Below are 15080 nucleotides of genomic sequence, written 5' to 3'. Positions count from 1 at the left end.
AACAGTGTTCTTTGGTGGGTACTTCAGTCTCTGTGAGCCCTCGTGGGCCTAGATGACTCTGTTGGTCTTCTTGTGGAATTCTTGTTCTCTCTGGGTCCTTCTATCCTTCCCCTAACAGTTCCACAAGTAAATTATCTATTTCTATGTAAGAGGTATGCCACATAAGCACCATTTGGGGGCCCTATAAATACAAGACAAACAAGAAAAAGCTCTCAAAAGCAAGACACAAGCAAAACAGACTTTGAAAGCATGTGTGATGGGATACTGGAGCCACCCCAGAAACCAGTGAGTAGAGACAGAAACAAAATCTATAGCCTGTGTTGTATCCAGAGAGTCAGCATCTGAGAAGCCAGAGGGATCTGTCTGTCTTGGTCCACCCCAGTTAGTATAATTTTATGGTGACCAAATCATTTTGTATTTGATGTTGCCCCTCTGGTCAGGGGGTAGCCTGGTCTCTGAGACCCTAGGAATGGTGGCTCTCTGTCTCCTCCTGTAGTTCTTTTATGTAGCCAAGGGATGGGGATTAGAAGGGGGAGTGGAGAGAGGGGTGTCTTGGTGAATGGGTCTCATTTCCCCTGAGCCACCATTTAGATCACACCTGGGCTAAAGGTTAGCTCAGAACAAACACACTGTTATCCGTGTGTATATGCAGGCCCGTTCTTACACAATGTGAAATACCGGTGGAAATCTTGCACTGTGGAATGGAAATGTCCCTTCTGTCCTGTTCCAAATACTTGTTTGTAGCTGAAATAAGAAGGCAGAGTCTTGGCTTGTTCAGCCACTCCTGGACACGTACACGGGATCAGTCAAAAGTCACCATTTTGTGACTATACAAATCACTATAAAAGCATCATGAGCACCAATTTGAGGATTACAAATAAATTTTAGTTTGTAAACAAATTCACAGTCATGCAGTTCTACAACAATGGGATTATTACATGCATAGTTAGCATAACAACCCATGAGGATACACATACTTAATATTCTCAGCTCTACGTAGGAAAGGAAGATATGTTAAAATAAGTATTAATTGAAACGCATTATGGGAAACCTTTTAGGTAAATGCTTATTTACTAGAACTGGATTTTATTCCTTAAACATCTTTTGGATAGAGTTGGGTGCCGTGAGCTCCCAACAGCTATCTACAAGGAAGCTCCATGTACAGCCAACACTTTGTCTCTTGATCTAAAGCCCACACCACAGGGCTTAATCCAGGACGGGGAACTAACCTTCTCTTAAAGAACAAGAAAAACAACCTAGGGAGTTAAGGTTCTACATATTCTGGAACCTGCCACCAAGGTTTGCCAGGTCCTCTGGACTCAGGTGTGCACAGTCTCTGAAAGCTGCTCATTGTCTCAGAGTTAAATTTCGGGGGCAAGGCGTTAGCTCTAGCAAGAATTGACTCTGTACCCTTTAGAGGTCATTTTCTTCTTTGGAATCCCAATCCACCAAAGAAAGGAATGGAATTTTACGTTCTCAAGGTGTTTTCTGGTCTGGTGTCCTGCTGATGTGTGTGTGCGTGTATGTTTGTGTGTGTTTGTTTGAGGCCAAGGGAGTATATGATTGGATACAGAGGATGTGTTTTGGAGCCACCATTTTGAGTAGAAACAGAACTCGTGTTAAATTTTCTAGTTATCTCCCACATGTCACATCCTTCCTTGTGAAGTCTGAAACTTTGTCACGCCTGAGGGCATGAAGCATTTTTTGGCTTCTCCAATGTTAGAAGTAACTTATTTTAAATGTTGGAAGCTTAACAAACATCTGTAACAGCTTCATTGTGTTAATATCTTTTCTCATACTGTGGCCAAGAAAAAAATGAATCTGACTTTACCAGATGAAATTAACTTCCAATATGAAATAGTAGGCATAAATATGTACTTATACATGTTAAAAGTGTTGTAAGCTTGCCTTTAATTAGTCTGGAGGGGAGTGGACACAAATGCAATTAGCTTATTCCCTTAGCTCTGACTAGAGGCATTCTCCATGTGAACAAAGTCTGCATTTTGGAAATCATTTATAAATAAGAGGGACACGTAAGACAGTGGTTTCCTGCTAGTATGAGATGGCCTGCTCTAAGAACACCTTTGGGAATTCCTTCATTTCAGGGTTGAACTTCTTAGGGACAGCTATTCCTTCATTTACATTTAAACAGATAAACATGATACAAAACATTAGCAGGGAAGCCTTGGTACACTGTGATTATAATTATGTATGTTAATTATGCTAATTACTCCATAGGATAACAACATTCACTTTATTCACTGGAGTATTACAAACACGCATTGATATTTACAGGATTGCTTTCAAGTTAAATCTAAATGAGAGGAGGATGATATGTTTGGATATAAGGAGGAGGTAAATTCTGTTGACACCCAAAGAAGACAGGGGCTACTGAAGAGGCTTATCAGGGAAGCATAGCACTCTATGCCCTGGACAGAATAGTGGTCCTCCTGGGTTGAGGGAGGTCTTCTTTAGTAACTGTGCAGTTTAAGGGAGACACATATGGGGCCATGAAAGAGGAAGGAGACACACACCTAGACAGCCAGGTCAGCCTGGTTCAGTAGATATAATAACACTAATGGATCCAGTTCTGGGGTCACCAATGCTATGCTGGGAAGACTGTCCAAGACCACAGGGATGCTGAGAGTTGGGACACTGACTGTATCTTTTTTTTATTATATCCTAGCACAGGGAGGCCTTTAAGACCCACGACAGATGTGCTACGTTAAAATAAGTTCAGTGGTCTCTGGTCCGATGAACAGGGATGAAAATGTGGAGCTGTTCCTCCATAGGTAACAAACCAGGGTGAAGGGGATTCTTCTAATGAGCTATTCAGTGTCAGTAGAGCTGAAAATCACATCCACACACCATGACTTCAGTAGGCTTTCCTAATGATGTTTTTATTTGTCCCCTTTCATTAAAATGGGGCACACAGAGATGAGTCCTGGAGTGGGGGCTCTGACCCACGTCTTTGGGTTTCAAGTAGAGCTGCTGCTGCTTTTACTGTTCTAGAAAAGTCATCCAGACCACAGAAAATGGCCAGATTACAATCATTGCCAATGGTGACCTCTGCTCTTTCTGTGTCCTCCTCTTCTATGATCTCACAGCCCTGAAATCCTCGGCGTTGAAGTGTCAGGAACTGGATGCATTTCTTTTCTCAGGATTTCCCATCTTCACCCCATAGGCTGAGGAGATTTACACATCAGTGGTAAAGACTTTCTTTTCTCCTTTGAAATGACACCATTTGGAGATAAGAACAGAATCTCTAAGGAGAGAGCTGGAGTGGGGACAGTCAGGATGCTGTATGGACTGTCTTCCTATGAAGCCGCAGGCTCCACATTGATGGAGTCGTCCTTACATTTCTACTGTGTCCAATGGCTTTATTCTATTGCCTTGACAGTTCTGTGCTCATCAGATACAGAATGGAAGAATACAGGGCACGATTCTGACTAATCATTTGTGATCTCTTTCTAGTGACCTAGATGGATGGAATGGATGGATAGACAGACAGACAGATAGGCAGGTAGATAGATAGATAGAGCTTAATAACGCCAAATAGCTTCTACCGTTTTTCTGGCAACTGTTTCTGCACAAAGCAGGTAATCCGCAAATGTCAGCTGGGGTCCTTGAATAATCTGTTGGTGTGGTTTGCGGACAGAAGGCATTCAGGCCACACCGCTTGCTGCATTTGTGTCTAGTCTGTTAAGATGTTCCACAGATATCGGCGGTGCTGTGTGTTATGGCATAGAAGCATCCGGATACATTAGGGCGGGAGAGAACAAACACAGCGGTCTCTTCCCAGGCAGCTCACGAGTGGTTGGTGGGGTGTGATGCACTGAATAATTTACACGGGCAGGCTACTTCAGCCTGATACAGTCCACCTCTTCGGTGGCAGGCCCGCTGGTCCTGAGGTCGAGGTCGGTGCTGGACTTGCTCCCGTGGAGAGAGGGCCGCCAGTGCAGCAGCAGCATCTTCTTGAAGTACTTGACGGTGTTGTTCTTGACTGTCACGAAGCACACGGTGTTGATGACGCTGTTGCTCATGGCGATGCACTCAACGACATAGAAGGCGGTGAGGTAATGCTTCTCCTTCACAAACACGGTGGGGAAGAAGTCTCTCACGACGGTGAAGCCATAGAAAGGTGCCCAGCACAGCACGTAGGCCGTGAGGACGCCCATGAGCAACAGCACTGTCTTGCGGCGGCAGCGCAGCCGCTTGCGTATCTGCTCCGTCTGGAAGCCAGGCACGGCCTTGAACCAGAGCTCCTGGGAGATCCTGGCGTAGCACAGGGTCATGGTGACCACGGGGCCCACAAACTCGAGGCCGAAGACGAAGAGGAAGTAGGATTTGTAGTAGAGCTGCTGGTCCACCGGCCAGATCTGGCCGCAGAAGATCTTCTCCTGAGTCTTGACGGTGACGAGGATGGTTTCCGTGGTGAAGTAGGCGGATGGGATGGCGATGAGGAGGGAGACCATCCAGACCAGAGCGATCAGGGAGGAGGCGGTCTGATAATTCATCCGCGGTCTCAAGGGGTGGACAATGGCGAGGTATCTGAAGGGAGAGAGAAGCCAGCCGTGACGGTTACACTCGGACGCACGATTGTTCTCAACCAGCCCAGGGCCCGGGATGGATCCCCAGGTCCCTTCTACCCAGGTTTAAGTGGCGTTAGCTCGGGAACAGCCCCACATGGCATTTAGAGCCAGGATTTGATGGAAACAAGAAATAGGTTTAACTAGCCTGGTTTTTCTCCCTCGCCTGGCGTAGGGATCTGGGAGTCACCTTTCTCCCTGAGATTTGTTTCCTTGAATACAACCTGAGACCGATGGTACTTACCTTGTAGGATGTCTGTGGGCATTAGACACGGTAAGGATGTGCTGTGCGAGTATTTTTCAGTAGACACACATGCTCATCCGTTCAGGGGACCATTGTTCCTTTTGAGTTTTCAGTCTTGCCGTCCTACCTACGAACACGGTACGCTTAAAATTCTTATTTCAAACACCTCATGATGCAAGGTAAAGAAGAGCTGTGTACCCCAGAGCGAGGGGTGGACACTGCTCGGCTTCCTCCTCCTCCTCAGCCTGCATTATGGAGGCAGCAGCGTTAGATGGGAGTCAGGACGCTGGTAGGAAATGAGCACCATGCCCGGCTTCATGGCCAGCAGGTACCAGAATGAAGCCTCCTGATACAAAGCTTGCACACCCAGCTGGGGAGTGCATAGCAAGGCACCCCACTGTGGCACCTTGAATCTTTACCCCTGTTCTTTTCAGTGAGCCACATTTGTGTGGGTTGCTTGCCTTCCTTCCGGAGAGACGGAGTGATATTTTAGGTATGTGGGTCCTGGAATGATTTCTGTGCATTGTGTGGCAGGGACAGGAAGGATGGTAGGGAAGGGCGGAGGAGGAGAAGAGGCATGAGAGGCAGGTAAGAACAGTTCATCCAGGCAATGTGTGTGGACCAAGAGCAGGAGGCCACCGGTGGAAAGTTCCATCTCACCTGCCTTCTCCTCCTAACCGGACTCTTTGATCTCCCTTCCAAACCCTTGATTTGACTTAGAAGCCCCTCTCTGTCCCTTGCAGTATTTCTGTCATTTTGTCCCATTTGTCCCTGCTTGCTGGTTGCTCTCCAGCAAAATTCCATAGTTGAAGCTTCTGAATACTGAGAAAGCTGGGTCCATCCCAGCCACTGTCTCCTGTGATACTGGACAAACTCTTTCCTGTTGCCTTTTTAATAAAAGTGATACTTGAAACGGCAGATGTCGTGATAGTGCAGTTTTGGAGGTTAGAAGTCTGACCTCGTTTTCATTGGGTAATCTTGGATGGTACTTTTTAGGGGTTCTCAGGACAGAACCTGGTGTGGGGGGCGGCTTTTGTTTGGTTTTTGTTGTTGTCTGGGTTTCCAGCATTTCAAGAACTGCCTGTATGTCTTGGTTCATAACCTCTTCTTTCATCAGAGCCAGCAATGGCCAGTGGAGTCTTTCTCAAGTTGGCCCACCATGGTGCTCTGCCTGCTTCCTTCAGGTAAGAACCTTTGCCATCCATCAGCTCCACCCAAATTATTCTTTTATAGACTCTATTATAAAAGATCAGCAACCACAGTTCCTTAGGTTACTTTGTTCCCTCTCAGCATTTGGTACAGCACCGTCATGGGTTTGGAGGATTTGGATGCAGTTATGTTTGTTGGGCATCTATTATTCTGTGTACTGTACTAAATCCAAAGTCTTTAGAGACTGTAAAACAAATTTAGGACTTAATACTACTCTCAGGCTGGCCCTGTCGCCATGTACAGTATACCGATAACCAACGCAAGGAGAAGGTCACATCTCTGCTTATTCTGTTGTCACTCTCACCTTTCTTTATTTTAAAGACATGGTTTAGTGTAGTCCAGGGTGGCCTGGAACGTAACTGTAGATCAGGCTAGTCTCAAACACACACACACACACACAGACTGATAATCTGCCTCTTAAATGTTTGTGCTATGTCTGGCTATCATTAACTCTTACACCCAAATAATTTGTCATTTGCGACACCTTTCTTACTCTAAAGGACATTCCAAAATTCAAGTTGATAAGAAAGAAAAGACCATGGACTTAAGGGGTACTAGGCAGGCCTGTTTCTGAGTTAGGCACTTGAATAAATAACTTATGCCCCTGAGACTTAGTCTCTGCATCTGTGAAGTGGGGATAATAAGGACTTAATTGACAAGCTATCAGGATTTGTGTCAGCTTCCAAGAAAGTAATGGATGATGGAGTTATGGATGATATCCATTATCATCATAATGGATGATGGAGTTATGATACTTTGCTTCTGCTGATCATTTCCCATGACTCACCGCTTGGCAAGAGAGACATCTGCAAGGTCTCTGCCGCCAGCTGTCTGCTTGACTCTACTGCATGTGTGCTCTTGAGGTCGGTGTATTCCCTCAGCTTTCTACAGCTGGAAACAGCACCTCCTCCGCCTGAGCGTGGAGTCTGGGCTCAGCTCCCAAAGACAGCATGCCATGGCCTTCTGGAGACTCAACACAGCAGAGCAGGCTTGTTTGAAGACAGGGAATGAATGTGCACCGGGAGACTGGTGCATGGGCAAGGGGCCCGGGCTGAGTGGGTGCTTCAGTCCCACTGGGTCGACGTTTCCTGTTGCCTTTCTAATTAATGCCCCAGCTTGAAATAGCACGCATTGTGATAGCGCAGGTCTGGAGGTCAGAACTCTGACAGTTCTCACTGGGTGAACTCGGGGCCCGGCTGGTGGCATTCCTTTTTGAGGCTCTCAGGAAATGACCTGTGTGGAGGGATGGCAGAGGCTCTCAAGTCTCTTCTAACTTACAGCAAACTTAAATTGTTTCTCTCTCTGAGGTTGAATATAAACAGCCATCTGAAAAACCACTTAACGTGGCCCCAGTAAAAAGACCTGTTTTTGAAAATCAGCATCATCAGGAAAGGTGGGGCTGTCTTGTCTGTCTTTCTGATCATTTTAGAGCCTGATGATGGGAGAAGGGCTCATATTATTTCTCTACTAGGGCTCTGTCCTAAGGCCCAGGGCTCTGTATGAGGCTTTACATGTTTGAGCCTCACAGAACTCCCAGCACCTACGCAGAACTCACAGGCTCCCCTGTGCTGTCAGATTTCTCCTGCCCATGGGGCCTCCTCTCCATCTAGTTCCTTTACCAAGTCAAGGCGAGTATAAGCTTCTTGAGGAGCTAAGTCTAGTTCTAAGGGTCCTTGCCCGTCATCCCAGTGCCCAGTAGTCTCAGGCAGTTCAAAGTCATTCTGGACTACATAGGTGAGACCCTTGCCTCTCTTGAAAAATTAGCACTTCCAAATCAGTGTATCTTTATTTATTCTCAGTGTTTGATAATTCCTAGCTTTTGCATGGAAAAAAAAAAAAAAACAAACTCGAGAGAACTCTATCTTCTACTGCTTGTGTGTTTATGTACACAGCCTGAGGACAGCAGAGCTCACAAACCCATTGCAGTCAAGTGTGCATTTCACGGCAGAAGCTGCCAGCACCTTCTCCATATGCCCCTGCTCTTATCCCTTCAGCATCTCCTCCCCTCTGCCCCTCTACCGTTACCCTCGTCTCCATACCCCTATGCTGTCACTACTGTGGTATGCATTCTCTCGCTCCTCTTTGCCCCTTCAGCATATGTGCGTGTACTCCAGCATGCCAATACCCGCCTTTCTGCCTGTTTGTCCGAGGGTTTCCTCTGGCTTTCAGAGTCCTCGTGGCTGCCTGAGCAGTATTTCCAGAGAAGCCCTCTGCAATGACTTGCCAGAGCTGTGTATGCACACCCAGTTCCCTCCTTCTGATCCTAGAACTTCGAGCCATGAGCCACACCTACTGCAAGGGTTTCTTAGTAGAGCTTGAGCAAAGAACTGTCCTTACTGCTCCTCCCTTCAGTAAGTCAGTCGCCTGCTCATGAATCTGTGTCAGAAGGTCTGGGAGGAATAACGCAGACTAAGATAGAGGTATCCTGGTGTGGCAACAGAAAGACCAAAGACCCGATGATTGCCTTGAGACGTACAGAGGAGGGCATCTATAGCTCCATACGCAACATGCATTGGAAGGCCAGGCTGGCACAGCCCACAGTGCTAGACTCAGGGTTTATATCCTGTGACATTGGGACTTCCGGAGATTCCATGAGCAAGGGAACATCTTAGGAAGAGCCGGCAACAGTGACTGATGCTCAGATGCTTGGAACGGATGCAGGTGGATTTTAGGAGACAGTTAGATGCTCCTGGGGAACAGGAGGCAGGACAGCAGAGCATCAGGGCTGTCCATCATGGCAAAGCTGGGAGGACATATACTGGACTCACTTAGAGCTAAACAAAGGGACGGGGTCAGTGGGTGACAGACAGGAAGGAAGGTGGAGGACGATGGTTACTTTCCTGCTTGGGTCTCGGGAGTGGTGGCATGGCTGGCAGGGTGTTGAGGCTGTGCCGGGAACAGTTATTGTCTGTGCCAGGGAGAATGCTTCCCAAGCAGCTCCAGAACCACAAACCACAAGACAGAGCGAGACTGTCATCACAGACACAGCGCTTACAAGAGGATGGGGGCAAGGACAGCGATAGATCTCCTTTTGGCATCAGAGTCACTGGTGAAAGGGAATAAAAGGGCAGGTTTTTGCAACTCCCAGCACAAGGGATCACCATTCGGGCGACTTGGGCGGGTGGAGCCCAGGAACTAGACTCTATCACTAGAACAAGTGATAGATCAGAGTAGAAGAGTGGGATTTTCCTGAGGAATTCTGTGCAGGTTGGCTGTCAAGTGTGCATTCCATCAGCTGGTTTCCAGACTGCAGAGCCTGAGAGCTGCTTTTCCCACAGGTATCTTGCTATAAAAAGGAAGAGGCATCATGTTCCTGTGTTTTGTTTATTAATATAAATGAAAAATAACTAACCGGTATGTTAAGAGGCACTAAACAGCACTCAGAGCAAGGGAGAGACTGAAGAGCTGAAGGAGACAAAGGGGAAGGTCATGAAGCACACCTTCAGAATGCATTTCAGAACAGCTCCAAAGGGTGGACTGTCAGAGGGCCTCTTTCCCACCCAGCCACTGGCGACAATGCTGGCCTGAAACTGCACACAACTGTAACATACAAGATTTCCCATTCACTGATGCTATAAATTTACGTACAATTTATAGCAGAGTAAGGACTTCTGGGATGTCTCATGCAAATGTATGTAAATAAGCATGCAGATGCATGCAAAACAGCAAAAACAAAGAAGTCCTTCCCTCTTGTAAGCAGACTCTGCTATCTTATTTTCAGATCAGCTCTGCAGTAAAGCCACCAGAAGGGAAGCTACGTGCTGCATGATTCTAAGGAAGTGATTAAAGAACAGACAGACCTGCGCTGTGATGACAGACTGATTACTAAGACTGGCGGGGAAACTCATCAGGGGCACAGGAGGCTTCCTAAGCAATGGAATGCTTTGTATCTGGATCTGGCAACATCAAAAAACTTGGTACCCATTCTTTCAACTGGAAGCTGCTCCAGTTAACTCTTCCATGGATTTTAAGTAGTTGCTGCCTGGATTTCCTGCTTTGTTTTTGCTTCTGTGTTGGAGGCCATGCACTAGCTATATCTTAAGCAGAAACCAGAGCTATGAGACTCAGACACTTCAAGCTTGCTCAAATGTTGATGAACAGAACACATTGTCACCGGGAGGGCTAAAGTGAACCTCACCTGTCAATAGCGATGGCCAGCAGAGCATTGGTGGAGACGTAGAGGGAGACTGTACGAAGGTAGTTGACCGAGGCGCACAGCACGTGACCATGCTCCCAGGAAAGCTGACGTACCACGTAATAGTCCATCTCAAACGGGCAGCAGACAATCGCCACCAGGAAGTCAGAGATGGCCAGGTTAGCTATGAGGAGGTTGGTGAGGTTGCGCAGCTTCCTGTAGCGGGCGAGGGCAGCGATGAAGATGAAGTTGCCAATGCCGCAGACGAGCATGATGCCTGCCAGGGCCACGCCAATGACGATTCTGGCCGCAAAGAAGGTCTGTGTCTTGGTCACATCCTCATCCTCATCCAAGGGGAGGTCATAATCACCATAACTGAAGTTTGAAGGGAACAAGGAGACATGGTCCTGGGGTGGATTCAGGTCAGGTGCAAAGCTAGTGTTTGTGTGCTGGGCTGCCATTTTGATGCCTGCAGTTGGGATGGAATCAGGGGTGTGTGGCCACGTGGAGTCCAGCCCTTGTAGCTGGGGTCAGTGTGTAGTTCCCTGTTGGACTCCTTGGAAGAACAGATACCATCCAGGACCTGGGGGGAGATGCAACCATGGACAGCGAACATCAGATGTGGCAGTGCTCCCCAACAGCTCCCTGGGTGCAGCCCAGCCAGACTCACCCAGGGGCCAGGAGATGGGAGGCCCTCTGCCTGCTGGCTGCGGAATGAGCTGGCCTCTCCACAGAAACCCAAGAAGAATGTGCTCCCTTGCCCTTCTCCCAGCAGACAGTGCTGGTTTGACCCAACCCCTTATTAGACAGCGGGACAGGCCGGGATGAATAGGAATCTCTTGGTGGCTGGGAGAGGCTTTCCTGCTGCCCTAGAAGCCAGTCTCTTACACTGGGGGGCTGGCATAACTGAATGAGGGGGTTGCAAAAAAAAAAAACTGAATGACTGTAAGTGGTTTCAGAATGACCAAAATTCAATTAAAACCAAATCAAACATAATGAATCCAAGCCATTTCTGGCATCCCTCAACCAAGTTGCATTGGGAGCCTTCATTGTCACCTTGTTTCTGAATACACACACACACACACACACACACACACACACACACACGCATGCACTTTGCCCTGGGTGCTATCTAGCTTAGCAATGCCTGTGAACAGGACCTGAAACACCTCGCTTCAGACCCACGCGCTATGAACTGCACATGTCCGATTACTGTACAAGCAGAGCTTTCTGCTCTCATGAAAACATAACGGTTTAATTATGGAAACCAAAGACTTTCAGTGTCACCATTTCTCAGTATGTAAGTATCTGGTTGGTTTATCTTTTTTGTTGGTTTTATGTTTGAGGCAGAGTCACACCACTTAGGCTTGAACTCCTGATACTTTGCTTCAATCTCCCTAATAGTTGGAATTATATGCTACATACTATTGCATTCAGCTACAAATTAGTGTATCCTTGGATTTATTGTGCCAAAATGTTTTGATTTAAAGATTTCTATTTGAAAGGCTGAGCGATGGCTTAGTGGTCACAGGAGCTTGCTGCTCTTGCAGAGGGCTCTCTTAAACAGAACCAGAGTTCAGCTTTCAGCACCAGCATTGTGTTGCTCACAATTGCCTGTAATTTCTTCAGATCCGGGGGAAGTGATACCCACTTCTGGACTCAGAGGGTATCCCTCCCCCGATAACAAAATAAATTCAAAAAATTGCTGTTTGAGCAGTTGGCTGGAGTTTCACTTTTAAAAATTATTAAATGAAATTTGGCTTGGAATTAGGAAAGAATTACCAACAGATTCTGAAACAGCCCTGAAACACCCCTGCCATTTGTACCACGTTTATATAAAGTGGCGTTCTCAGCATTGATGACTATAAAATCAAAGTTATCATTCGACTCTGAAAAACGTTGAAGATGCTATATCAAATATTCGGCCAAGATTAATTCTTTATATAAAAATACACAATCCATCTCATTACTATGCAAATTTACTTTACTCATTAATAAATGATAAAATTATATGCATATCAAAGAGTTGCTTTAAAACACGTTAATGATTTATGATCAGTAAATGTTTGACTTCTATGCCCACTTTGTGCACTTATAAACCCAGGGACATGGAAGAATTCCTCAGGTGAATGAGGCCCTCCGGACTGGAAAAATTAAGAAGCCCTGTTCTAGAATAAATCCGTTCTCTCCTGTTTGGCCCTGCTACTCTGGATCGGCTCCGGGACCCTATTTCTAGGCTTCCCGATTCGCACCCTCGGGGATGGGCCAACCCCGACGAAGGAGGAACCGAGCCTTGTGGAGGGAGGGGGGTCGGGGGTCTGTGGCTCCTAGGGTGGTGGTGGCTGAGAGCAGACTGGATTGCTAACAGCCTCCCAAGGGCGGGTGGGGAAGGCCGGAGAGTCCAGGGCTGCCCTTCATCGCTTGAGAACCCCTTTCTAGTCTTGCTGTCTTGAGACGTACACAGGAGGGAGAGGGAGAGGGATAGTCTCTAAAATGCTAGTCCCCAGAGAGTGGCCGAGGACCCGACCTGACTTGATCAGTCTCACCATCCACAAAGCGCCCTCCTCTCCCACCTCAGCACACCCGCCCCTGTGGGAGCTGTGGTTAGGGGTAGCAAGACGCTATCAAAGTGGATAGCGAGGTCTGTCCAGCCTCGTGAGGCCGGGGGAGCGCTGGCGGCACAGAGGTCCTCACTCTGGGGTCAGCTGCGCGGTCCACCCTACCTGACCGGTGGGTTCCGGCGGAGTCTGCACCCCGGTGTCCTCCCTCTGGGGCGTCTATTGGTCCCCCGCAGACTGTCCCCGGGGACAGAGAAGCGGGCGTTCGGCCGGCTTCTCAGCACCAGCCCACGGGCTGCGGGGAGAGGGAGCCCGCCCGCGGGGCCCCGCGTCTCCCCCTCGCCTGGGATGCCAGCCGGGCGCCGGGAATCCAGCGGGAAGTCAAGCCCACGAGGCGGAGCCGGGCACCCGAGCTGCCCGCGGGGCGCGGGAACGGCGCGCACACCCCCCTCCTCGGCTCGCCTTCCTGCGTCCCGGTTCCCGGGCTCCCCGCGGTCCGCACCCCCAGGGGCCGCCCGCCGCCACCCGGCACTCACCTGCCTCGGTGCCTTCCAGGGGCTCACCCCCTGACGCCGCGCTGCCGCAGGTGGGCGCGGCCCAGGCTCGGGGGACACCCTGGCAAGGGCCAGCTGGGGCGCGCTTGTCGCTCTGTCCTGCTCTCCCGCGCGCCCTTCTGAGGCTCGCCCGTCTTTCTGGAGTTGCCGCTGCTCCCCGCAGCTGGTGGCCCGCCCCTGCCGGCGCCCGACTCCGCCCCCTGGGACCCCGCCAGCCTCCGACGATTGGGTCCCTCCGTGGGCTTTCTAAGCTCCTGAACCTGGAGAGACCTCAGCAGCCGAGACTAAGCACTGTGCTCTGCAAGCAGTTACGGTTCCCACCAGCGACGTGTGTGTGTGTGTGTGTGTGTGTGTGTGTGTGTGTGTGTGTGTGTTGTGTCTACAAGTTCCCAGTGTCAGCATTCTTGCCCTCTGAAAGCCAGGGATGAAGCCTGGTTTTGCCTCAGAGGTGGTGCGGGGCGGCCCCCATACTCTGGCTTGCCCTGCACAAAGCTTCAATTCTGAGGTCCTTGTCCAAACTCTGGCATGACCTTCCTGTAATACTCCTTGTCTATTCAAAGACAATCCCGGTCCAACTTCCAGCCTACCTGTGCAGACTGGGGCCCTTGCTTTGTTTCCTGAGGAGCTGTTTTATTTCCCCCAGAAACGGAAGGCTTTATAAATTACCCCATTAAAGCAAGAGCTGTATGTTGGCCGCAGAGAGCGTTTTCTAGACGGGGCACGACCAACAGGCTGTCAATTTAAACTTTCCATATAGAGGACTTGGAAACGTATTTGGGAGTGGGCCTGCTGTGGTGCTGTCTGGTCCTACCTTATGGGGAACTAACCCACTCCTGCCCTCCTATCCTCTTCCTTGCTGGAGACAGGAGCCAGTTTCCTGCTTTCCTCACAGGCAGAGGCTGTGGCTTGGCTGGCGCTGAGGCTGGTCAGTATAAGTTCCAGACTGGTGGAAGGTCCTTGTTGTTCTGCTTTGGTTTTGTGGAAGGCGTGGACTGACGCTGTAGCCAGATACCTGAACATGTTCTTTATGTCATTCTTACAAAGAGTTGGTGCTTGTTTATCATCTCGAGCTAAAGGCTTCATCCCTCCTGGGCCATCTCCACCAGCTCAGCCCTTACATGGGACAAGCAGACCCTTAGGACCCTCTGGCATGCGCACAGCCTTCCACAAGATAGATTTAGGGGAGGACCACACTCACACAGACCTGGAAACTCATAGTTATCATCCTAGCAACTTGACGTCCTGACCCCAGCATAATAAAATTGTCATGGGACCAGCGTGAAGTCCCCAAGGAGACAATGAGGACAGTGCTTTGGAGTGTTGAAGGAGTTGTCTTAATTCAGAATCCTCAAAAAGACCCCCAAACAAATCTGAGTGCAGGCAGTTTATAGAAACTAAGAACAGGGTACAGAGTGATGTGGGGTGGGACAGAGCCGATGCAGTCTGTGTTAATGAGCAAGGGACACTGCAGCCATTGGGAGCTCATCTGTAAAGACATGGAGAGCCTCCTGGATGTCCGTGGCAGCACAGGGCAGCTGGAACCATCGGCCCCAAGTCCCAGTACTGATGGACAGTTTTCTCTTTTGGATGGTTCCATCTGAGCCATGGAACTCTTCACATGCTGGAGAAAGCCTAAGGCTGACCAGGAGAGAGCTTCAAGACTTGGGTGGGAGGAGTCAGCTGTGGAGAGCCGCACCACTGGTGAGATCAGGTGCACAGGGGGATGTGGGGCTGATCACGAGGGTGACAAGGCTACCCCTGGCTACCCCTGGATGAGTAGCCTTGCCGTGG

General features: G+C 49.0%; 1 protein-coding gene across 1 annotated transcript; it reads right to left on the bottom strand.

The window, feature by feature from the left end:
• Positions 1 to 3282: 3282 nt before the first annotated feature.
• Prokr2 (prokineticin receptor 2) lies at positions 3283 to 13321 on the bottom strand. The gene is made up of 3 exons (XM_055603407.1): positions 13272 to 13321; positions 10181 to 10760; positions 3283 to 4551 (listed from the first exon to the last, which is right to left on the bottom strand). The coding sequence occupies exons 2-3, from the start codon at positions 10636 to 10638 to the stop codon at positions 3858 to 3860; spliced, it is 1152 nt and encodes a 383-aa protein (XP_055459382.1). The 5' UTR covers positions 10639 to 10760; positions 13272 to 13321; the 3' UTR covers positions 3283 to 3857.
• Positions 13322 to 15080: the final 1759 nt, after the last annotated feature.

The sequence above is a fragment of the Psammomys obesus genome, unplaced genomic scaffold (genome assembly GCF_907164565.1).
Source record: "Psammomys obesus unplaced genomic scaffold, mPsaObe1.curated_primary_1811, whole genome shotgun sequence".
Taxonomy (NCBI): Eukaryota; Metazoa; Chordata; class Mammalia; order Rodentia; family Muridae; genus Psammomys; species Psammomys obesus.
The sequence above is the reverse complement of the archived record's forward strand: the minus strand, read 5'-3'. Positions and strand labels throughout refer to the sequence as shown.

What these genes read in the sequence shown, in the direction of transcription:
- Prokr2 (XM_055603407.1), bottom strand. Translation starts at nt 10,638, where the DNA reads ATGGCAGCCCAGCACACAAACACTAGCTTTGCACCTGACCTGAATCCA. An exon ending in CTGGCCATCGCTATTGACAG is followed by an intron (nt 4,552 to 10,180) that starts GTGAGGTTCACT and finishes CTCTCCCTTCAG; the next exon opens with ATACCTCGCCATTGTCCACC.